The sequence below is a fragment of the Callospermophilus lateralis genome, chromosome 1 (genome assembly GCF_048772815.1).
Source record: "Callospermophilus lateralis isolate mCalLat2 chromosome 1, mCalLat2.hap1, whole genome shotgun sequence".
NCBI lineage: Eukaryota > Metazoa > Chordata > Mammalia > Rodentia > Sciuridae > Callospermophilus > Callospermophilus lateralis.
The window spans coordinates 79,187,465-79,212,567 of NC_135305.1; the positions used below are offsets into that span (position 1 = coordinate 79,187,465).

Genomic DNA, 25,103 nt, shown 5'->3' on the forward strand with positions numbered 1-25,103 from the left:
TTTTGTACATAAATATGAAATGATAAAAATGTGAGTAATTGAATATAGCCAAGTCCAAGGATACTGGTGGTGGAAGAGTCTCACTGGTTCCTTCCTGTATTTCTGTATAATATAAAGGATGTGATAACTTAAAAATCCTTCTAGCATATACACACACAAAAAAACTGACTCAGATATTTAAAATGCCCTTGAAATTTATAGAACACTTGAGTATTTTGCTAAGGTCACAGCTGCTCTAGGCAATCCAAGATTGCAGGCAAGGAACAAGCCACCATTAGTCACCAACATGTCCGTGAGAAATCACGCTTCCCTTGCCCCCATGAGACTCAGTTCCTCAAGAACAAGGTCACATGACATTTTACACTTTCAAGGTTTACTGTAGTATACTGGGTGATCATATTATTGAATAAATTAGTAATTACTGAGCACTGTCTCCAGGTGACAAGGAGACATGGCACAATATGCACAATAGAGAAATTTCACTTTTAGAAAATAACTTAGAAAAACTAGGCAAAGCTATAATAGATGAGAACTGACATACAGAGTTGGGATATCTGAGATTATAAACACTTGATTATATTTGTGGCTGGACACAACTTGGGCCCATAAAGTCTGGCTACATTTTGGAGATCTGTATTCTCCATGTTTAGAGGATCTGGTATTGCTACCATTCATACTGCCTTTATTCAAAATGTCCCTGTCTGTGCAGTCTACCCCCTCATCCAGCCTTAATGAAATTGATGGGCACCTTTATGGTCTTCATTCACTAGGCAACCATGCACTGAGCACCAGCAAGTACTGGCCACTGACCCAGAGCCTCAAGGTCTTGAGACAAACACAGGCTTTGCTCTGAGTAGCCCAAGATCCAAGGGAGGTGACGTGAATTTGACTTGGTATATACCCTCTAGGTACTGGGAATGTCAGGGAGATCAAGTAGCATGTAATGGAGTGGCCAGGGCACAGGGATGGCACAGCACTTGCTCATTGCTTCTGTACACATACCACGCCACAACAAGCATACCGCAAACTGATTCTCCCCAGGGAACGGGATTCCTGTGTGCACCTCAGAATCTTCCCCTGGTGCCATAAATAGAACAGAATGTTTGGTTTTGAAACATTTTAATATTTATTTTTTAGTTTTCAGCGGACACAACATCTTTGTTTGTATGTGATGCTGAGGATTGAACCCGGGCCGCACGCATGCCAGGCAAGCGTGCTACCACAAAGCCACATCCCCAGCCTGAAATATTTTAGAACCTGCTACTCATTAAGCATTACCCTGGAACCTTCTGGCCTGAGTTTCAGTCTTTTAGGAAGTGAAGACTGATGCCTATTTAGCTTTGGAGTAACCAACTTTTCTTTTATGATTAAAGATTGAAGATGAACTTATGCTGGCACCAGGATTTGCTGCCCCACCCTACCTAGATTACTCGGGGTACCACCAGTACATAGAGGAGGCACTGCCTCCAGAAAGCCCTACCCTGTACGGCCTCCACCCAAATGCTGAAATAGAATTCTTGACAGTGACATCCAACACTCTCTTCCGAACTCTGCTGGAGATGCAGCCCAGGAACTTGATCAGCAGTGAGGAACTGGGGCAATCCATGGAAGAAAAGGTACTGGGCCTTTTTAAAACTTACATACACCAAAGATAATCTTAAATGTACAACTCAGTGAATTTTTTCCCGCCTCATGTACATATTCATGTTATCCGCAGGTAGATCAAAATACAGAACATTTTCAACAGTACAGAAAGACACTTGGGCCCTTACCAGTCAGTGCACCTCCCCAGGCCCCATAGGGTTTGCTTGTTTCTGAATTTCAAGTGCATGGGATCGTACAATACATATTCATTTGTCAAGCTCCTCTGCCGCTGCACTATGCCCGTGAGATACGTCTGTTGTTCATGTGCCAGCAGTTCAGTTGTGCTTAGTTTTCTATGACGTGACCAGTTCTTCCTCTGTGGTTGATGTCCCTGGCTTTTCACTTTTATGAATACTACAGCCATGAGCCTCTTCATACAGTCTCTTGTTCAACAAATTAACTTCTAAAGGCATCTGTTCCTAATACTCATTTTTTCTATACCCAGAAGTGGGATTGTAAGATCACAGGGCAGTGTTAAAGCTAGTTTTTAATAGTACTTCCAGTTCTCTCACTTGGTTCCACCAGTTACACTCCCACCAGCAGTGAGGGTGCATGGTTTCCAGTTGCTCTACCTTGAGGCTTTGTAGGGGATAACAATCTCGTGTTGGTTTTCCTTTTGTGTTCCTCATATGTGGAATACTACTGAGCATCTTCTCGTGCAAAGTACTTATGGCTTCCCTATTATTTGAGTTGTCCGTCTTTTTCTCATGGACTTGCGAGAACTCTTTATTGTGGATGTGTATTCTTGATCAGGTATGTGAGTTACAGGTAACTCCTCCAATCTGTGGCCTGCCTTTCACTCATTTTAATGTGTTTTTGACTCTGTCATAATCTTTTTCACTGGGAGACTGACCTTTTTCTGAAGATTTTTATTATTCAAGAATGATAGGAATGAAAAATGACTTTTTAATCTTTATTATCATTGTAGTACTGGAGATTGAACCCAGGAACACTCTACCACTGAGCCACACCCCCAGCCACTCCCCTCTTTAATTTTTTTTTAGTTGTATATGGACTCAACACCTTTATTTGTTTTTATGTGGTGCTAGCAAGTGCCAGGCAAGTGCTCTACCACTGAGCTACAACTCCAGCACTACTCCACTCCTTTGAGATAGTCTCAAGTTGCTGAGGCTCACCTCAAACTTACAATCCTCCTACCTTAGCCTCTTGAGTCACTGGAATTACACACTTGCATCACTGTGCCTAGTTTTCTAAACTTTCACATTAAAATCTAGTTTTTAATTAATTTAAGACCTGAATAGCTGATTTTCCCCCAAAATTAGCTCTTTATTTTTTTTCAAAATTATTAATCAGGATTAAATTGACCAGAATTCAGGTTGTTCAAATTATACTCACTAAACATGATATAATTGTAGTATGACCCCACAAACTGTTTATTTCTTCAACTTTTTCAGTTATTTTTTGAAACAAGGTTGTTCACTGAAACACTTTTAATTTAGAAACTTTAGAATTTAGTATGTTTGTATGTTTCATCCTATGTACTAGCATCTTTTTTATAAGAATATTACATTTAAAAAAAAAGATGAAGAACAAGGAAAAACTAAAACTCATTCATTTGGGAAATAGCTATGGCTTAGTGAAAGCAGAGGTGGATGATGGACATCCATGTCTGGTTTTTCTGCTTCCATCTTTCCCACAAGGATGCTGTCATTACACCAGGATGCAGAGCATTTGCCTCAGCGCCCAGAAAGGCAAGTGCATCCTGACAAAGGCTGTGTTAGTTGCTTACTGTAGGTACTTTAGGTATACTGTCTAAGTGGTAACCACTCTGGGCATTGTTTCAGAGATAAGCCATGGCCAGTCAGCTGGAAAGGACCAATGAAGGAAAACAGAATCTGGTTGTTTCCAGAAGTCACTCTAACCCTATTACTGTGGTTCATATTGTCAACTGCTGCAAAAATAACTTCAAGATTTCAGGCCCTGGCATTTTCCCTGCCAGAATGCTCCAGCAACTTCCAAGTATGATGTCAGAACCACCAGCAGTAGCCTGAGAAATCAAGGAAAGAGAAAAAAGCTGCCTGAGACTAATCATTTGCCTTTTTGGGTATTTACTAGTTTCTCCAGGTCAATGAAGCTGCAAAGACAGAGTATACATATGGGTAGGGTACTATGACCTTTATACATCTGGGATGTATAAATCTTCCATTTCCTCAAGGCAATCTTTACATACAAAGGGCATGTAGTTAATGATGAGTCTTAAACCCCTAACTGCTAACAGAAAATAAACTGCATATAAACATCAGTCTCCTCTGGAACTACATTTAGAATCTAATGGCGAAGAGATGGCTAGCAATGATGGTCTGCAATGAGGTAGTGGGCAGTGCCTCTCTATCCACCTCCCAGAAGTAGGAGGCATCTCTAAAATGCCTTTGCAGGCATCTTTGGGAATTGCAGGATATATTCTGTAACTTCAAAATGTATGGTATACAAAGAACAAATGCCCTCTCTGATAAGTGATCCATAATGGAGGAGGGGGAGACAGGGGGAAGAATGGAGGAACTTTGGGCAAAGGGGAGGGAGGGTGAGGGGGCATGAGGGCAGGAAAGATGGTGGAATGAGATGGACATCATTACCCTAGGTACATGTGTGACTGCACTTGTAGTGCGACTCTACATCCGTGTACAGAGAACTGAAAAGTCGTGCTCCATTTGTGTCCAATGAATCAAAATGCATTCTGCTATCATGAATAACAAATTAGAACAAAAAGAAAAAGAAAAAAAATGTATGGTATAGGTGATCACCATAAATAAAGATGAAATAGGAGATAAATCTTTTGTGTAAATGATTTAAGGTTAAGAATGTCTTGGACGACATTTTGGAGAAACTTCCAGAAGAGTTCAACATGGCAGAGATAATGCAGAAAAACTCAAATAGAAGTCCCTATGTTCTTGTTTGCTTCCAAGAATGTGAGAGGATGAATATTCTCATTCGAGAAATCCGAGCGTCACTTCAACAATTAGACCTTGGTTTGAAGGTAAGTTGAAAGTGAGGCTAAGCAGCCTTCCCCACATGGAAGCTATTTACTATATGGTCTTTTTTTCTCCATACAAGGGGGAGCTGGCGTTGTCTCCTGATGTGGAAGCCCAGCAGCTTGCACTGAGTTACGATATAGTCCCAGACACTTGGAGCAAACTGGCTTACCCATCTACTTATGGCCTAGCGCAGTGGTAAGCTATCATCCCCCCTAGCAATGGCCATTATCTGCATCCGTGGTGCCAGGCTGGTGTACTGTTGGCAGCCTAAGAACCCAGAAGACTCTGCTTTGTGACTGAACTCGGTCCCTCAGTGGGACAACTCCACCAGAGCAGTGAAGTGAGCAGAACCTCTCAGTGGATTTTTAATTCTACGAAACACCCAAAATTAGATTTTATATACCCAGAAATAAGGATTTATATGGTTACATCTTGTGATTAATAACTATGGACTTTCCCCACCATTCTTTTGTGAAAATTTTTATATTTTTCACAGCTTTTCCCCCAGCCTTTTCTGACTTGTTGGTTTAACAGTTTAACCATGTACCAGTCCCTTATTTCAGTAGAGACATTGAAACATACACTTGATTCTTCCAAGTCAGCATTTTTCCCTTAGACCTGTCAACTTTCCTCCAAACATCAGGCTCCTTCTGGTCTTATTTTAGACAACAGTATTTTCATTTTGTTTATAGTCAATAATTTTTTTTAACAGTAGATCAGCTCTTTGCTCAGCAATGCTTTTCACATCTTGTCAGGGTTCCCTTTTCTTTTACTATGGCATAAACCATGTGGAGGTTTTAGTGTCACATTCTTTGTGTGTCTGAACCGGCTTTGGTGACTTGATTGGAATTCTAAGGCACAATGACTATGTTTCCCTCTAGAACTTCAATTTTCTGTTTCCTAGTATAGATTGGAGGTGATCACCTGTTCCTATATATTCTTGTCATTCACAAGTTTCTCATTACCCTTGGTGTTCTTCAAGTGTACTGTTGTATTTGGGATGCTTTTAAATCTGCATCTAACTTGCTGCTGTGTGCTTACAAATATGAGAGTCCATTTATAGTTTCCATTGTGAAAATTTCTCCATGCATATTTCCCCGTTGCCTTTTGCTCTCCTCTTGTTGTCTATATTCATCCAAACTCCCAGTCTGTCTGCTGTTTTGGTGGATTTAATTGTTTCCAGGTGATCCTCATTATCTCTTTAACCATCTCCACACTGTTTTCTTCCCTTGACTGAATTATTTAAATCCCATTATTTTTTGAAGACTCATCTTTGTTATTTCCTGTTAGGAACCTTCCTGATGTTGCATTTACTGTGGTTGTTTATAACTGTCTGTCTTCATACCTGAATGACACTGTGGCTGGTTATATAAATTTCACATTTTCAGGACTTAGGAGGCACCCCGTTGTACCAGCTGTAGAGATGTCTGAGGCCAGCATTGTTTTTTTCCTTTTATAAATGGCTTCATGTTTTCCTTTGGCTTCCCAGGAGTTTTTTTTTCTTCTTCTTTTTTTTAAGTCTTCACAGGTCACTCAATAAATTGTCTTACTATTTTCTAAGTATGTCCATGATTTTGAAGATTCAAATTTACAATTTGGGAAACTCACTTTATAGAATCCCTATTACATAGGGCTTTGTTTCTACTGTTATTTTTGCTCTAACCCTAATTTTTCCTTTCATATTTGTTTCAATTTCATTTAAGTTTTAACCTGTATCCAATCCAATTTCATTACTTTTCCTTCTTTGCTCCCTTCCAAGTCATAATCTTATTTATATAAGCAATCACTTCATTTTCTAGTTTTGTTGAAAACTGGCTGCAGTTTCTCCACATTAAGGTGACTGACGACTTCTGCCCTGGTTTTTGTTCTCTGTCCCTCTGCTTGTCTTTGTACAGAGCCAGTGCTATTCCTCTGTATTATCTTTAAGTACATTTTTCCTAAATCAGCTATTTGAAAAAACTTTAATGTGGGGCCAGGCACAGGCCCATGTTCTCAGCAAGAATCTTTCTTTGTGGTGCCCACATTTGAAGGTAAACCCTTAAGTCTTCCTCATCACAGCCTAGAATCAGCCAAATGCCTCAGGCAGATAGATGTCCCTGCCATGGAGGTCTGGGGGTGACTCCTCACTCAACCCAGTTCCTATGCAACTCTTAACCTTACAAGGTCCTAGAAAATGTCAATGCCAACCCAGTGTCCATGATGCTGGAGAACTACTTTGCTGGCTTTTATGTCGAGGCTCATCTCTGTGTTTCACTCTCTACCCCTTAAACCTCATCTCAAGGTCTCTTTAGCCCCTTTGAGCCAGCTTCCTCGTGGCTAGGTACTTCTTACCTTGCATAACTCTGTAAACTAGATGAGAGAACATGCAATACAGACAAGAATTTTCTCAAATGTGCCATAGTTGGCAGGTCCCCCCGCCCTGTAGCAACCTTTACCTTCCCCTTCCAGGTGATCATCAGGTGGGAAGAATACCGTCACACACTGTTCCCTCTATTCTTTGCTGTCAACTCTAGTCTTAGACCCACCACGGCAGCCTTCTTCCATCCCTGTCAAGGTGTTCTTTGCTGGGTTCCGAGTCCCGTACCTCATGTTGGCACTTATCAGTCCAACATATGTGGGGTGACCTATATAGATAGTCACCATATAGCACTAGGAGGACCTAAGTAGATAAATAAATACAGAGGGATGTTCCATATTCCCCTCTAGTGGTATTAACTCTAAGAGGTGCAGGTGTAAAATCTCAATAGGAAACACCCTCGTTCTTTAAAGAGACAACACCCCAACCATCATCAGTAATCATTTTACTAGCTGTCAATGGTGTACTTTACCACCACCACTCCTCCCCAACCCTTTCTGCCAGAATCTAACTGGAAGACATCTGTTTTATTAAAAAGCAAGTTTATTTCTTCTTACCTTCCACTAACCAGGTTTAATGACTTTCTTCTGCGCTGCCGAGAGCTAGACATGTGGACCCAAGACCTAGCCCTTCCAGCCGTCGTGTGGCTCTCTGGCTTCTTTAATCCTCAGTCCTTCTTAACTGGTAAGAGCAGAAGTCCTGCCTTGCTTGATCTATGATGTATCCTCCCTGTTTGCTAATCTTCAAGCAGCTGTTATTAGAAGGAGTAGAAGTGACTAGGAAGAAAATAAAGGGGCCCTGGGGGCAGGTACGGTGGGCTCAAGTCAAGGGTCATGGGTCTGTCACAACTTCTCCATTCCGCCATTCTAGTTTGTAAAAGCAACCATAGACGGACATTACAGAAGCAAATGGCTGCTCCAATAAAATGTGATTTACAAATAGGTTGTCCTGTATGCCTTCATTTGCCAGGAAGGCCCTGCTCTATGGCAGCCATGTGCAAATAAATGCCCAGAAGCTAAAAACCACCCTGTGGTGCTAAAGACTGCCTTGGCTTACTGGTAGCTCCTGGGAACCTATTCACACTTTTATCCTAATCAATTCCTGTTCCTTCTCCTCCCAAAGCAATTATGCAGACTATGGCTCGAAAAAATGAGTGGCCACTGGACAGAATGTGCTTGACTGTTGATGTCACCAAAAAAACAAAGGAAGATTACAGCCATCCCCCAAGGGAAGGTGCATACCTCCATGGGCTCCTCATGGAAGGTGAGGCACCTCCAGTGTGAGTGAAAACTCTCCAGGTTCAAGTTGGGGATTGTCTCAGGATCCACTCACTTAACTTCATACAAGTGGCTATCATTTACCTTGTGTCCTTCAATGTGAACCAAATTGAGGCATGGGTGTTAATGCCCCCAGGATACTCAAGAGCTACAATGAAGTTACATTATTCTGCTTTGAGTATAATCAATTCAAAATCTTCTACTGTCTTAAAATTGTTGGCAAAACTATCAAGACTTCTCCCAACCTTTAAGATGCCATGTGTACCTCTGAGGAGGACTAGGATGTGGTTTTCCAGATTTACTTAGCCCTGTGTTTGTGGGACATCTAGTCCTTGTCAAGGTATTCCTTCTGCATTTTAAAGCAAATGCCACAGTTCAAATATTTAAAGGCTGGGAAGATGATGAAACTCTTAAGGGAGGACAAACTGATTATGATTTTATTGTTCAGCTATTGGGAACCATTACCTATGCCGGTTAAGTTAACTTCTGTTTCAAATCTCAGCCGCTGGGTTATGATGTTACTGATGAGCAGAAACATGACAAAACCAGAACATTTATTGCATCCAACAATCACTATCAACATGCCATACTGTTGCAACAGTTGTGTTTTTGCCACAGGTGCCCGGTGGGACCCCCAGTCAGGAACCATTGTTGAAGCTCGCCTCAAGGAGTTGAAGTCCATGATGCCTGTCATGTTTGCCAAAGCCATACCCGTGGACAGACAAGAAACCAAACACACTTACGCGTGCCCTGTGTACAAAACCAAAACCAGAGGTCCCACCTATGTCTGGACTTTCAGATTAAAGAGCAAAGAGAAGACGGCTAAATGGGTGTTGGCAGGTGTGGCTCTGTTGCTAGAAGCGTAAGACGGTCCTTGCACTGGGACTTAACATTCCTCGGCTGGAACACAGTGAGAACTTTTCATTTTGTCTCTGTTCTTATTATGCATGTATACTTTTTTTTCTACTGAAAGGCATAAAATACATTCCAACTTATGTAACTTTTAGTAACTTACACATGCATTCATTTTTAAAATACTATCCTTAAAAAAGAAGCAAATGTACAAAAAAATAACAGACACCTGTTCAGTCTCTATGTTCACTGATTTTAGCTTTCTTCAGTACCTCCTGAAGCCCCCTTCCTCAACTTGCACAAAACAGTTTCACCAAGGTTCCATCAAACAGACATGCAGCTGAAGGAAGGGGGATTCAGTTATTATTAAACATGAAAATCTTTTAAAAATTAGCCCTTAAGTTCTTTGAAAAGCAGCAGGCACTGTGAGACCTCTAGTGTCTGTAACCTGACAGTCCACAAAACCCTAGGTTCACTCGCGTTCCATGATTAATTGCACTTTGTAATTTTGGGGAACAATCTTCAGTACAAATTTCCAGCAATCTAGAGGAGGATAAATTATTACCGTTTGAGCTATGGTCACTCAAGTTAAGGCAAACTACAAGAAAAACAAGTCCTGTAAAAATAGCCTAGAGTGACCAGGAAGTCAAAGGCTGCTTCTATGTGTCTTTTCTGTAACTTACCTAAATTTTTAACTCTGCCCCATTTGAATTGTGCTTTTGAATCATCAGCAGATACCACACAGGGCTTGTGTGTATATATACACACACATATAGATTCCTCTGCTATGTTCCTGAGAAATCTTAAGCATATAAACATTTAAAAAAAATAGTATTCATCAACTCTATAAGAAATTTTGTATAAAAACAACTGTAAGAAATCTTAGGCACAAATGGTATGCACTTCTTGTTGGGGATACCCCATGCTGACTTCGCAGGTTCCTCTCAATTGTCTTCCACCAGCTGCTTTTGTAAGCTGAGAAAAAGATGATAAGTAGCTGTTAAAGGTGAACAGAAAGCAGCATTCTAGGGAGATTTTTAAAACCCTATAGAGCATAAACCCTAATCTCCTGCCACTTCCAGAATAACTGTGTGTCCTGTTCGCCCCCAGTGACTCCCATATTCCAACTTACAGGTAACAATTCTGGGTCCCTTTTCCCAGGTCCTGCCTGACCTCTGCGCTCACTAGGTTTATGGCTGCCTCTTACTATCCTTACAGCTTCCTCTCAGCCTGTCCTTCTGTTTTTCACAAGGGAAAATTCTGGCTAGAAGCAATGAAGAGTTGAAGATTCTAACAAAGGAAGCAAAAATAATAAGCCTGAGCTTCTCCCACACAGAGGCAGGCTGGACAGCACTCAAGGTGGTTTCTATAAATCAGCCAGGAAACAGGGCAACAGCTCCTTGCCTAGAGGCTCTGCATTGCTGGGCCCCAGGATCACAACTGCCATTTCTGAACTAGTAGACTTACCTCTCCAGATATTCCTTAACATTATCATAACCATAAAACTTGGCCAGATGAATGAGGATCCCCGTGGCACAGCGGCCATCACGCTTTCGACAATAACTGCAATTGCAGATCCCACGGCAGGGAGGACACATCCAATCCTAAAAGAGATGATGGCAGCAATGTCCCGTGGGATACAGGAGCTCATTGAGTCTCTATCTTTAGCAGTGTGTCACAGGCGTCACTGTGGCCCAGAAAGGCTGACCACCCCACATCAGAGAAACAATGAGATATGTAGCTGGTCCTGTCTAAAACCGACATTTGATTGGTGGGCACCTCTGCTCAAGAGGAAGATTTTCAAGGAGCAAGTGCTGGACCCTCATACGAATTGGCCCTGACTGTAAGAGAATGGGGTTTACAAAAATCAAGGGATGAATTCCAGCTCTCCCAATAGGTGTACTTATTTTGAAATCACTTAACTTGAATAGTCTAATAAACTGGGCACACTCTATATACACCTTTCAAGTCACAAGATGAAGGTTAAGAACACAGACCAAGACTACTTAGGTCCAAGCATTACCTCATTTCACAAAGGGAACAAAGCATAGGCAGGTTTACCCACTTCATAAAAGAAAACAATAACAACTGAAAGAAAAATAACAGTGCTAGGCACACAGGAAACATTGTACTATAACACAACACACACCCCTGGCCTGCAAAAAATATCAAAGATCTCTGTTGGAGGAGTGGAGGAGAGGCACAGGGTTAACTTGTACGAAAACAACTCTGACATTAAAAAATCCTGACAGGGCTAGGGATGTGGCTCAAGTGGTAGCGCACTCGCCTGGCATGCGTGCGGCCCGGGTTCGATCCTCAGCACCACATACAAAGATGTTGTGTCCGCCAAAAAGCCAAAAAATAAATATTAAAAATTCTCTGTCTCTCTCTCTCACCTCTCTCTTTAAAAAAAAAAAATCCTGACAAAAACTCTTCTTCTCCATTGGCCTGCTCATTCTCTTTCCAGAAGAAAATGCTATTTTTCATCCCCCTCAGTCTTAAAATGTAGGAGGAAAGTAGAAAGGGCTCATTTCCCTTCCCCAAAGCGACTTAAAAGCAAGCACACTTCCTACCGGATCTAGCAATGCCGATCTCACGTCCTCCCCATAGCGATTCCGCAGGCATGGACCGCAGAACTGTCCCCGCACCCCACCACAGCTCTGGTTCCGACACACCGTCTTGGTGTCGATGGTCTTCTGCCGACACTGATGGCATGTGTTACCCTGGGGAGGGGTGAGAATGAGCACAGGAAGCAAGAGCTAGGGTCATGAGAAGAGATGCCAGTACTGCCCCTCTCCCACGGTCCCTAGGACAAACCCTGGAGGCTTCCACCAGATAGTGGGCACTTTGGTTCACAGAGCAGATGAGACTGAGCAGGGACCCCCAGAAAGAATGAAACAGTGGACAGGAGCAGAGACCTGAGGCAACAGGTACAGTGATGACAGGCCCCAAGCAGCAACAATTTGGCTGAAGCCCTGAATACCTACAGGGTAAAACTCCTAATTTTAAAATGTTGGCAATTCAATAAAAAACATACTACCTTAAATTACTTATCCAAAAATAAAATGATAAATAACAAAGCCCCTCTTTAAATCACCATATAGAAAACAATTTCAATTTCCTCCCAAAGTTTTCTATGACTATATTATCCCCCATAACACTATCTTTTTCAATATTTAAGATACACTACTATGTAAGTAATAAAAATGTTAACAATTACACATAAATATGATTTTATGCTTTTCTAAACTATTATCGCTGCCTCCCCCCAGATTATATGCTTGCCTTAGTGACCCACCTCTCCTGATGAGGGTCACTGCACTAAGTCGTCTTTCTTTTCCCAATGATGGCTGACCAAGACCCTACCAATTTAGAGCCAGGTTCTGAGCCCACAAGGAGATGGCACAAGGGTATGAGTCCTGATACAGTTTAAAAACAACATAGGAATTCAACTACCAATGCCCTGGACTCTCACAGTCATACAAATTATTCATAAAATATAATTTACCAAAACTTTATCATAGATTTTATCTCGCACAGTTATGGCAACATTGTCCAAGTCCTGTTCAGTAATATCCTCCACTGGTCGAAAAGAAGATATACGGCGACGTCGTCTATGCCCCTGGGATTTCCCCTGCAAAAGGACAGAAACTGGAATGAGATATGTTAAGCCATTTCAAACAGATTAAGAATCTTAATTTAACATTGATCATGTCCCTTCTCTATTTCCTGGGAACCCTGTCGTCCATGTAGTTATTCACTGGGCTCCTCCCTATACCAAGCTTCCTTCTTGACAAGACAATACAGCAATAAACAAGACGTTTGGGCTTTTGGGTTCAATTTTCTGCTGAAAATTTTGTGGAGACAGGGAAATGAACCTCATTGAATAGTTAAACCCACAAAGTAGAAGGCGCTAAAGTTCCACCCTCCAGACCAAAGCCACTCACAAGGAACCATCCCTGGACTTTCCCACACACAAAAGCACAAGGCTAGCTGGAGCTGTTCACAGGCTTTTACTGCTTCTGCTAGATATCAAGTTCAACCCACTTCATGAGCAGTAACCAATGAGCTGCTTCCCAGCTCAGTTTGGATAAAGGACTGTCAATGCAACCTATAGTTTAAAGCAGGGGCCTTCTCAAACTGTGGTTCCAGGGGCATAAGCATCACCAGGGAACTTGGAAATTAAAGACCTTAGCTGCTGCAGACCTCCTGAGCCAGAAACTACCTGTAAACAGGCCTGGTTTAACAAGATGCATCATGTTTGAGGACCAATGGCTTACACAATAATTCAGTTATTACAGTCAGAAAATACCCCACTAGTTGTCTTCCTTCTTCTGATTGTATAAAACTCTTCAGCAAATTTGGTGGCAGAGATGGTAAAGTTTTCTAGAGCAAACTTCTCTGGGGGCCGCGCACTTCGGGTTGGGTTTGTGCGCCGGATGATCTGTCCCTCTGAGAAGGCCCGACGCACTGTTTTCTTCTTCTGAAACCAAAAACACAGACATGCACTTGAGTGCTCTCTTGAATAAAAGCCACTGGGCAACCAATTACTAAACATCAGCAATGGTGAGAATAATTTTAAGGCGTTTCACTTACCGAAGCTGAGGCTGGCGTTCGTACTGGGAATAAACCTGGCATTGAGTTCAATTCTGCCAATAACTGAGCAAGCTGAAGAACAGAAGAAAGCATCTTACATAAATCATTACTGCCAGAATGTTATGGTTTAGAATATGGAGTGTCCCCCAACAGCTCAGCAATCCTTGAACTGATGAGACTATGGGGACTCTTGGAGATGGACTAAATGTATTGTGAGATGATCATGAGCTTTTGGGGAACAAGGGCAAAATGTTATGGTTTGGACGTGAGGTGTCCCCCAAAAAACATGTGAAAAGGTTTAGAGGAAAAATGACTGGGTCATGAAAGCCTTAACTCCAATTAGTCCATTAGTCACCTGACGGGATTAACTGAGTGGTAACTGAAGGCAGGTGGGGCACTGGAGACAGGGCTCCGAGGTATATATTTGTATCTGGCAAGTGGAGTCTGTGTGTGTGTATGTGTGTGTGTGTGTCTGTCTGTCTGTCTCTGTCTCTCTCTCAAGGAATACAGCCCACTGTCTATGCTTTGAGACCTCTGAAACTGGGAATACGTAAATTTCCTTCTCTACACTTATGCTGGTCAGGTATTTTAGTTAGAACAGCAAAAAAGCTGACTAAAACACAGGTCTGTGTCATCCTACACCTCTAGCAAGCCTTTGATTTTGCTACTAAATAGCTTATACAAGCCTCAACAGTCACATCACATCACCTCCCGTGTCGAGATTTTATCTCCAGAGATGAGAAGCTGACAACACCATTCATCCGCATCAACACAAGGATGGGACACAATGACAACAGTCCTGGAATGTCCAGAGCCTCAGGCACAAGGTTCCTGGCCAGTAATTAGCTGTGAGAAACTGGGACAAATCATTTTGCACGCCTGAATCTCTCTCAGTTCCAACATAACCAAAAACCCAAATGGCTCAACTAGGTGATTCTAAGAGAGCCCCCCAAATCTGATACTTTTAGGCAAATTTCTTGGCAACAGAAACAATTTCTAAAGACTTTTCCAAATGAATACCGACTAGCAACAAGTAGTAATATGCCCGTCAGAAAATTCAAATCGAATTTAGTTTTAGACTTGGTACCACTCTAAAATCATATAGAACACAGTTCTTACTGAAGATGCAGATGACATGCATTAAAAATTTCCATTAGTCAAGGCCAAGTGTGCCTTAGAAAACAAACCGCCCATAAGCAGGCTTTTAATTTTTTGAAGTAATGTATTAGACGTATGATTACATTAATATTTCCCTTTAAAAAAAAAAAGGACAGAGAGCCAGGCATAGTGGCACATGCCTGTAATCCCACTGGCTCAGGAGGCTGAGGCAGGAGGAACATGACTTCAAAGCCAATCTCAGCAAAAGAAAGGGGCTAAACAACTCAGTGAGACCCTCTCTCTAAATAAAATACAAAATAGGGCTGGGGGATGTGGCTCAGTGATCGAATGCCTCTAAGTTCAATCCCCAGTACCACCCACCCCCCAAAAAAAGGACAGAGGAAAAAATATTCCAAAATAAGTGATTAAGTGGTAAGATTATTTCTTTAAATTCTGTCAATACAAAGGCTGGGGTTATGGCTCAGCAGTACAATGCTCACCTAGAATGTGTGAGGCACTAGGTTCGAGCCTTAGCATCACATTAAATAAATAAATAGGTATTGTGTCCAACTACAACTAAAAACTTATTTTAAAAAAAATTCAAAATTATAGAACAATGATTTTCAACAATGATCAGATTAAGTTATTGATCCCATTTGGAAAAAAATAAATGCACATCAGGGATTTCACCTTGTTCTACTGACTATTCTAATAAAGACATTTAAAAGTGAATTTAGCCCCTGAGGTTATTCTAATTCCTAGACCTTTTCCCATTCCTTCAGAGATGTCTCTCAGGGGGGCAGTTTCCAGGCAGAAGCCGACTGCCTGTCCTGCCCACAACTCTTACACACTCAGTGACAGCTTCTTTGCTTCTTTCTGCAGTTGCTTGGCCCCTCTCCTCCCCAGCACTCCTGATTTAGAACTCAACCTGACAATCAGGAAGCTTGTAGGGTTCCCTGTAGGGCCTGTAAATGGTCCCAGGGGTCTCTTTCTGTTCCGAAACCAGAGCTGATCATGTAATAACAACTTTGGGTTCAGGAAAAGAAAATAGATACAGACTCCTCAGAGTTCACCCCCCCTGACAAAAGCCAAGGTGGCAGAAGCTGAAGGGGCAGAATCACCTGTGAGCCTCAGCACCTGACATCAGAGCCCAGCCTACTCCTGGCACCTCCTGTGGGAGTCTCACCATGGCCTTGTTCTCCTTGATGTTCATGGTCCTCTTCAGCAGAGCATCCGAGCTCTCCTGGTTCTCGTCCCTGGAGTCATCCTCAGACTCAGAGGCAGAATCTTCTGTTTCCTTTGCCTGTTTACAGCTTTTATTTCTTCCAAGATTTTTTTTACTATCCTGTAAATGTGAGCTGGAAAACAACAGCTCGGAAGAACTATTTTTATCTGATGATTTTGCCAATTTCTTGGTTGGGAACTGCAAGGCTACTCGTAGGCCAATACTGCTTCTCCGAGACCTGCCTCTTCTAGGTGTAGCCTTTTCTTCCTCTTCATCATCTTCTTTCTCACTCACCAAGGATGCTTTGCCATCATCACTTGAATCTGACTCCACGAGCTAATAAAAGAACAAAGACACTATAACAGCCCTACCAAAAAACAAACAAAAAACCCTACTCATTTAAAACCACCCAGACATTAATTTATAAAGAAAAGTAATGAAAAGCTTCCCCTTCCTATTACTAGATCACTCTGAACTCTTCACTTAAAGCATACATGAAGTTTGTCGGGGAAATAAACTCAAAGCATAAGTAATCTCCTACTGAACCCTGCACAGGTCATGCCCACCCACATGCTGAGTTCCATCAGTCAGGCTGAGAGCAAAACACTGACACAGTGGTGCTCTGCCACATGAGCAACCAAGGGGCGCATCAGGAAGTCAAGTAAAATGAGACTATGGGGTGTGCATGACCAGAGTTATCTTCAGATAAAAATGGCATGCAGTAGGGAAAAATACTCATCTGCTCTAAATAGCAGGAACCGGACTCAAGAGTGGAGGGAAAGGAAAGCAGAATTCACCCTGGTGAAGTGACCAAGGAGCAGGCAGAGGACCTGCCAATGGTGGGGGGGTGGGGGGGTCGGGTTGTCATCCTCAGGGCAGACAGGGCTCTCCGTCAAGGGAGCTCCCTCTCCTCTCTAGAAACTTCAGAACCACAGGGTGACATCAAGTCTGACAGCTCTACAGGCTTATGCACAGCTCCTGTTCAGTGGGCTCCAGAAAACTCTCACCCCAAATTTTCAAACCCCATGCAGTATAGGTCCTCAGTGTTACAAGCTCACTTGGTCTTCCAAGTGAGAGGCGGTAACATCACAGGTGATAGTTGGGTGACATCCAAGATGTAATAGGGACTCTGAGCAATGGTGGAGGGGGTTAAATACTAGAGACCAAGGACATCATGTAGGCATCCTTTCTTGACCACACGTGATAAAACAGCCTGGGAATGGCTGGCAGTGAATGCTGAAGATAGGCCACCATGAACAAAGAGGCAACAGGATGGACCAGGACCCAATCCAGTGACTCTGCCTCCTCCCCAGGGTCTCTTAAAATTCTAGGTGGACTCAGATAGAAATGAAAAAGGAAGAAAAAATATGCAGAAAACTTCCAACTCTAGTGTACCCATCCACCATCCACACCACGCCAGTAGAGAACTAAGAATGCACCATGTTGACTGATCTATTTTTTATTTTTTTAAGTATCCTACACTTTCCATACTAGTAGCTTCAGAATCCAGGGAGAACTTGGGACCTGCTCTATTTCTCTCACACTCATCATCTGCTCTGTCTCTCCTGACTAAGGATGTGGAGAAACACAGTAGAGAACGAGGTGAGGAAAGCACACAGTCAACACAAGCACAGAAACAGGCCCAAGGACAAGAGCAAAGGTCGGCATCATGGCTGTGGTTGTTCTGCACCTGGCCTGCAGACCACTAGAAACTGAGACTGTGTCAGGACCTATCAGAAGGGACAGTCTGGCCAGTTTTCATGAGCCCAGGCAGAAGGCGGGGCTGGGAGGCTGGATCCCCTCAAAGGTTCACGTGTGAAGGCTTGGTCCCCAGGGTGGGAACACTGGGAGGTCATGGAGCCTTTAGAAGGTACTTAGTGAGAGGTCTTTAGATCATGGGGGAGGAGACCGTGCTGGTAAAGGACACAAGTCTCTTCCTGGCTCTTTTGGCTTCCCAACCATGAAGTATTTTTCCTCTAACATGCATTCCCACTGTGATGTGATTCTTTACCATAGGCTCAAGGTCACAGGACTAACCAATCACGGGCTGGAAACCTCAAAATCATGAACCAAAACAACCCATTTCTCTGTATACATTGATTATCTCAGGTATTTTGTCATAGCAAAAAAAAAAAAAAGACTAATAACATCAAAATTTCTCACCAAAATTTGAAAATAAAATTTGTAGGTAGACCCTATGCTAAGCCGTGAGTTATAATCTACTCTACATGATACTCCCAACTAATACCCTAAATGTGTATAGTCTAAGAGGGGAAAAGACTTGGGAGACTTGGGATAATCCACTTTTCCTCACTACAAGAAATACAACTTCTTTAACTGACTAGACATCACTTAGCTCAAGAACAGAAGATACCCATTAAGGTTTGCGAGAATTGCAGTGTCTTACTGGCAAGAAACTGGGGACCTGCTGGCCAAAACCCACGAACTGCCACACAGCCAGCTTCTATAAAGAAAGCCAGAGGAGAGCTGGGCCTCCAGGTTGGCTCTGTGTTGCTATTCACAGGAAAAAGCCACCACCTAAGGAGGCCGCCTACCATCAGGGCGTTCCATGGCCTCAGCTCTCCCCATGGAAGGTGAGGGACAAAGCCAACCTGGCAGTCACAGCTTATTTATACTTCCACACTGGTTCTGTGCCAAAAGTTGTTCTTTAGGACCCACCAAAGGAACAGGCTTAAACTATCTTCACCTTGATCACAAAGGAGGAAATGTTTGTTTACTTTCTGGATTAACCTATGCTGTTTTTCAGTTGATAGAAAACATTTTTGCACTTTAAAAAAAAATCCATACAATTGTCATGTTTTTCATGTGTCAGTTAATAACATAAATTCAACTTGAATTGTTTTAAAAAAAATGGAAGGGTAAATAAATGTAATGTATTTTTGGATTGGAACTCAAGATATAGAAAGAGGACTTTACCAGAAAAACTGGTAAAATTTCAATAAAGTCTAGAATTTACTTAATAACACATTAATTTCTCAGTTTTGACAACTATATCATGATTACATATGGGGAAACTAGGTCAAATACATATAGGGACTCTCTGTACTATCTTTTAAATTTTATAAATGAAATTATTCCCAAATAAAAATACTTACAGAAAAAAGAAGTCCAAAGGTTGGGCTTTGATGTTATCTTAGAATTCAAACGCTAGTTGGCAGAAAACTAAACACAATATGCAGAGTAAAAGGAAGAAATTTTAACGGTGAAGGGCTGAGAGATTTCCCCAGGAGTCCAGGAGGAACAAGGATCACCTTTAAGGTTCAAAACCACGCTGGATTCCTGAAACCAACATGCACAGGGAAATCCCAATCTACACCACGGCTGCATTTCAAATCTAAGAATGTTACTTCACATACAACCAGAAAGGGCTGGAAGGAAACTGTTACTCCAACACAGACTGAAAAGATAAAAGCAGCTCAAAAAATCTGAGATAAACTGGTAAGGATAATAAAGGATACCTGGGACACATCCCCAGAATCCCAAGGGGAAGACAAACGGATTTTTCTAAGAAAGGAAAAGACCAGCGGACAGGAGATTAGCCTTACAGCAGCAATTCTTGTATTATGTTAATTGACAAATATAAGAAAAAAATAAAATCTTTTCATTTGCGAAGTGACTACTTACAAATTTAAAGCTATAATTCAGAAACAGGACTAAAACTTTTACTGCCCACAATCCTTTGTGTTGATAATCATTACCATTACTTCTGGGTTACTGTTTACGTTCAGATCATTCTGCGTAAATCCTTCGAAGTCTTCATTCTCTGAGTCAGTGTCCTCTATAAAAATTCTTCTTAGCTCCTCTGTGAAGTATTTGGAATGGAAACGAACATCCTGCTAAATTAAAAACACATACATCAGAGAGACAGGAAGCACAATAGATGTGATGGGGGCGGGGAGGACGGGGAATCATTGGTTGGAGGGATGTGAGTCTTTGCTGGAGATGGATGGCGGTGACAGCCACCCAACACAGTGAAGGTACTTAATGTTACTGAACTGTGCGCTTAAAATGGTTAAGATGGCACATTTTATATAATAACAATTTTCCACCCCCACTCCCACCACCCCCACACGCATGTGCACACACACATTTTCTAAGGCTTACAGAAATAAAGACCTACAAATTAGGCAATTTCAAAAAATCAGAATGGTTGTTGCCTTAGTCACTTCTGGCACGACTGGTGAGTACTGATAGAATTCAGATTCTCCTGCCAAAGCTGGCAACCAGAAATGTCTGCTTTCACACAGAACTGCAAACACAGGGAGAGGAGAGAGGAGGAGAAAACCTGGCTTCCTCCCACATGCCATTTTTCCCTAACAGCCATCCAGAGCTGGGGTCCCCTCCAAGTGGGTGAGCCTGGCTCCCTTTCACAGCAAGTTTCTCTGTAGGAAAGAACTGAGGACCCTTCACCCACTGCCACAGGGGCTGGACTTGCTCCATTACCAATGACCTTGGGGGACTAGAGGGAAGCCACAATCCTCCTCACCCCCCAGAGGTGGAGTGAGCAACCACGGTGGTAGCAAGTTTGCAGAGGGAAAGACTGACTGTCTTGATGATTCTTAAAACACAAAGATGTTTTCCAATAGTGAATTTTCTTCCTTCTGAAATACCACAAAGAAAGTGGGTTCAAAAGAATGAAATAAAAAAGAAAGAACTACAGACTCAAAGGGAGACTCCCAAGGGCAGCCATCTGCAAGCCTGCAATACTCCATCAGGGTGAGTCTGGGTCCCCAGTTTCCTGACGCCTCATCCTCCCATCCCCAACATATCCATGACCCTCACAACACCCCATTTGATTGAGACTCTTTAGCTCCCCCGCCTTTCCCTGACTTTAATTATATCCTTCTTCAAGCTCTGATATCTTTGGGGGAAAAAAATAGATATAATAGATGAGTGGAAAAACTTATAGGGGGGATAGAAAAGAAATGCCTACATCCAGCATTCTGTCAGCTTAAAAATGTCTCCTATGAATTATTATGGATAATTGGAGTGAGTTTGCTCAGAGCTAAATTACTTTCTTCCTTTGATGATAGCTGTGGTGCAGCTGCTTGAAAAACAAATACACACACAAAAGAGAAGTTTCTTTAAAGTGAAATTCAAATTGTGTTCAAGAGAGACCAGAGTAGGCTATACATGTAGTGCACAAGTTCAAGCAGCTTCCCTTGGCTGGTTAAATGTATCTCAAGTGTGTGGGGTGTGGCAAGACACGGATCAGGGCTCCTCATTAAGAAAGAATGAGTAGAACACAGCTGGCTACGGAGGAAAACCATCATGCACCTGAGTGCTAGAGACATCTGTCTCACAGAGCCTCGAGCCAGCCCCTGCAGGCTGTTTCAGGGAAATGGGGTCCATGTGTAAATTTCATTAAATATCCAAAGTTCCTACCCAGAGCCTGCAGAGAACAGGTCAGGGCTGGGAGCAGTGAGTTCCAACCTTCGCTCCCTCTAGATTTTCCTACTTTGTGCAGGATTTGCAGGGCAGTGGACAGCCTCGGAGAAATCCCACCTTTGGTGGCCAGTCCTGATAGAGAAAAACTTAGCCATGGTCCTAAATTAAGGCCTATGCTTTTATTTTGCTAACTCCAAAGGGTGTGAAAATGGTTTTTTACATGGGTCTGTTTGGAGCTCATCTCCACTCCACACAGCCTCTCTGCTTTCCATCTCTCACAGCCCCTGCTCTCTGGAACCTGTTCAGTATGCTTCAAAAGCAATACTCGGGCACCTCCATTCACCATGTTCGAGATGGTAAGCAAGTAGCAGACTAGAAAGAGTTACACAGGCAGCTACATCTTTTATTTTGAAGCCCATGTGACATGAAAACAGACTAGAGAGCAACGGCCTGCTGAACCAGTCAGATGGGCAACCATTTCCAGTACCCAGAACACCAAGGGGCCCTCATTCTGTATCATCAGGTGGGGTGCTGGATGCTTAAACAAGAGCAAAGGGACAACACAAGGACAAAAGGTCAGAGCCAGGGAAGATAGAAAGCACCCTCCCAGTAGGAGGTCTCCTCCTTCCAGGAGCTTATAATCTACAGCAGAGCCAAACAGGTCAAGCAACCATGGTGAATGTGCCAGTGGAGAGACACACAACGTGGCAACATCAGGAAGAAAGTCCAGTGAGACCTCATGGAAGGAGCAGCATTCGAGCTGGACCAGAGCCAGGATCACAGGAAGGATGAAGAGGGGGCCCCCAGTGGGAACAAAGGGCAATCAACCCAGTTTCTGAGCTGTGTATCCCAGCAAGTGGAAGAGCACCAGGGCAGTTAAGAGACTGTGAAGTGGTGGCCCTGTATCAGGAACATCACAGCTCGTTGCTTCCCAGAAGTGGGTCCTTGAGCAAGGGACAGTGACAGCACCTACAACTGCCCAGTGAAGCTTTAGAGTCAATGCAGTAGTAAGAAACCACATGACACACTGTCACAGGCCAACCAGGACCTGGCTGGGGTCAGACCAGGGGTCCAGGAAGGACGGAAGTGACTGTGTAAGTACTCGTCACCGCAGCAGAAGCAGCTCCTGTGTTTCTCAATGCCCAGGGTGTGCCAGGCTCTGCACTAGGCCCTTCACACGTCCTGTGCTGCTCAGAGTGCCCCTTAAGGTGGATCCAACAGGCTCTGCTCTCCCTCACTACCTGACCGTGCTCAGAGAGAGACTAGGGAGGAGATGAGACCACAGCTTAGTCCATAAGGGATCCTAGTAGGGTCACTGGGGTAGGGGCCATGAGGGTTAGCACAGCTACAGAGGGAAGAGAAGGGAAGGGACAGATATGAGAACACGGCAGAAGTTTCTAAATTAACTCCTGGATGGGAGCAGGTGGGGAGGGGCTGGGGGGAAGGGTGTCAAGAACAACAGATGCAGATAAAGATGGGCAAATGGGAAAGCCAGACAGACAAGCAGAGAGGGAAAATTTTGAGTTTCAGCTATCCCTTGAACAACCAAGAGCAGTCCAACTGGCAGTCCACCTGGGGCTGGAGAGAGAAGCCACACTGCATTAGGAGAACATGGTGACAGTTGCAAGTAGGACTGCCCATCGCTAGGATCAAGAGGGGTGAAAAGGTCCAAGGACGAATTCTTAGAGAACCCACGTTTAGGGACAAAGAAGAAATGAAAACAAAAAGCCAATGGTATAACAGATGAAGAGACCCAGGAGTGGAAGGAGGCAGCTGGAGGGATCAAATGTTATAGTGACATCAAATAAGACAAGGATCACAGTGACCAGAAAGGCCCGTTGACCCCAGACAGCACAGCTCCCACTGAGGCCAGAACACACACAGTCACCCAAGTCAGGAAGCAGGCTCTCTTGCAGGTAGCACTGGCTGCTTCCCTTCCTGGAGGTACCCAGCTGAAGCAAGGTGGGTTGAATTTACAGCCATTTAGAAGAGGCCACGGTAGAGGAGAAGGAAAAATTTTGTGTCACAACGAACTCAGAAGAAAATGCCACTGAAGGCTAGAGATTTTGATTGTCCATTCTGTTGTTAAGGCACAATATAAACCTCCAGGAATCTCACTCTCAGAGGACTGTAACTTGTGTTTGCTACAGAGCAAAGTAATTAAAGAAGGCATAAGACTCTCGCTCCCCAGCAGTTCCAGGCAGGAGGTGCTGATAGAATCTCGCTGCAGGACCAGAGTGAGGCAATTGTCTCATACTAACGGCACATTCCACGCGCCTCGTTGCACTGGCAGGGCTGGCCGTCCCCTGCCAGCCACGTGGGAGGACTCTGAATGCAGCCTCACCACAGGTAACAGCCCAGAGGTAGCAAAGGAAATGGATTTGCTCATGTGAGGTTATTAAAAAAAAAAAAAAAAAAAGTGCGTGTGCGTGGAGAGAGATAGGTAGAGTACATAGGAATAAAATACCAACATGTGAGCAAAGTGCTCCCACCAGTGTCTTGAGCATGAAAGGCACAGTCCTCTAAAATACAGCACTCATCTACTAACTCCTATCACCAAGCTCAGAATACTGGAATAAAAGAGCATCCAAACCAAGATCCGGGCTTCCAGAGGAACACACCTGCCCTGCCAGCTAGAATCCCTACCTGCTTCCCAGGCTCCAGAGAGTCAAAACTATCACAGCTCTCCTCTGATGACAGAGTTTCCATGGGAACATCATCTCGGAAACCAACGAACTCTTCATCATCACTGGGGGCGTTAAAGATGTCAGCCACTTCTTTAGGGATCTGTTTTGGATTCAAAAAGAGAAGGATAAAACGGAGGCTGCTGTAATCATTTAGGCAAATTCTCTAAAGCAGAGCAGGAATTACCATCTCATGATTTCATCACACTGCCACAGTTGCCCAGGAGACCCCAGGAACCCTGGGCAAAAGATGCTTAAGACAAGACCTTATAGCAAAAGGTGTTGGGGGGAAGAGTAAAATTTTTTCCAATTCTAGATACACACCCTATTTTACAGGAATATTAAGGATAAACCTAGATGAAAGAAGGAGGGAGGGAGGAAAAAATAGACATCAGTTTCTGGAAACCAACCAATGACCTCTTTTTCCTCTGACAATGGATTTGTCCTTAAATGTCATTCATGTTAAAAAAAAAAAAAAAAAAAAAAAAAAAAAAAAAACCTCCATCGAGTGTCATTAAGCTCTTCTTTTCTTAAATATTTCTACCTATGGGGTTTTTATTTCTCTGTTGTTATGTGTTGACTCTGAGATATGAAAGTTCATATAATGAAACAAGTAGCTTTCCCCCTCTTTTGTACTCAAAACGAATTTAAGCAGTCGTGGAATTAATTCCAAGAGAATTTAAATGCCATGAGGGGTAATTATTCCCAGAGAGAATGTTGTCAGCACATTTGATCTAACAAATATGTATTAGCTGGGAATTCATTTTTGTATATTACCTATTTTTTCTCTCAACCCTTAAAAAGTTCAAACAACAGAAAAGAGAAAAAAAAAATCAGAAATCACCTGTAGATTCCTCACCTGGTAACACCATTTGTCTTCACCTTTGCTTTCTTTCTCTTTTAATAAACATTAGGTTGAATTACAGGCATTTGCTGATGTTTTCGCCCTCAGAAAACAGCAGTTTAATA

General features: G+C 42.9%; 2 protein-coding genes across 3 annotated transcripts in view; one reads left to right on the forward strand and one right to left on the reverse strand.

The window, feature by feature from the left end:
* The window catches only part of Dnah11 (dynein axonemal heavy chain 11), a 302,098-nt gene extending 292,938 nt beyond the window's left edge, over window positions 1-9,160 (forward strand). Inside the window, exons 77-82 of the mRNA XM_076853784.2 lie at window positions 1,374-1,616; window positions 4,457-4,639; window positions 4,717-4,832; window positions 7,565-7,677; window positions 8,116-8,256; window positions 8,889-9,160. Of these exons, the coding sequence (XP_076709899.2) occupies window positions 1,374-1,616; window positions 4,457-4,639; window positions 4,717-4,832; window positions 7,565-7,677; window positions 8,116-8,256; window positions 8,889-9,136 (1,044 nt within the window). The 3' untranslated portion in view covers window positions 9,137-9,160. The remainder of the gene's footprint in view (window positions 1-1,373; window positions 1,617-4,456; window positions 4,640-4,716; window positions 4,833-7,564; window positions 7,678-8,115; window positions 8,257-8,888) is intronic.
* Window positions 8,841-25,103, reverse strand: part of Cdca7l (cell division cycle associated 7 like) — a 44,503-nt gene continuing 28,240 nt past the window's right edge. The window contains exons 2-10 of one of the 2 annotated variants that reach the window (XM_076863331.2): window positions 24,097-24,237; window positions 19,761-19,895; window positions 16,003-16,377; window positions 13,719-13,790; window positions 13,435-13,605; window positions 12,631-12,756; window positions 11,696-11,845; window positions 10,590-10,726; window positions 8,841-10,097 (exon numbers count right to left, since the gene is read on the reverse strand). In XM_076863331.2, coding sequence (XP_076719446.2) covers window positions 10,067-10,097; window positions 10,590-10,726; window positions 11,696-11,845; window positions 12,631-12,756; window positions 13,435-13,605; window positions 13,719-13,790; window positions 16,003-16,377; window positions 19,761-19,895; window positions 24,097-24,237 — 1,338 coding nt within the window. In that variant the 3' untranslated portion in view covers window positions 8,841-10,066. Of the gene's footprint in view, window positions 10,098-10,589; window positions 10,727-11,695; window positions 11,846-12,630; window positions 12,757-13,434; window positions 13,606-13,718; window positions 13,791-16,002; window positions 16,378-19,760; window positions 19,899-24,096; window positions 24,238-25,103 lie in introns of both variants that reach the window. The other variant, XM_076863322.2, reaches the window with a different exon arrangement.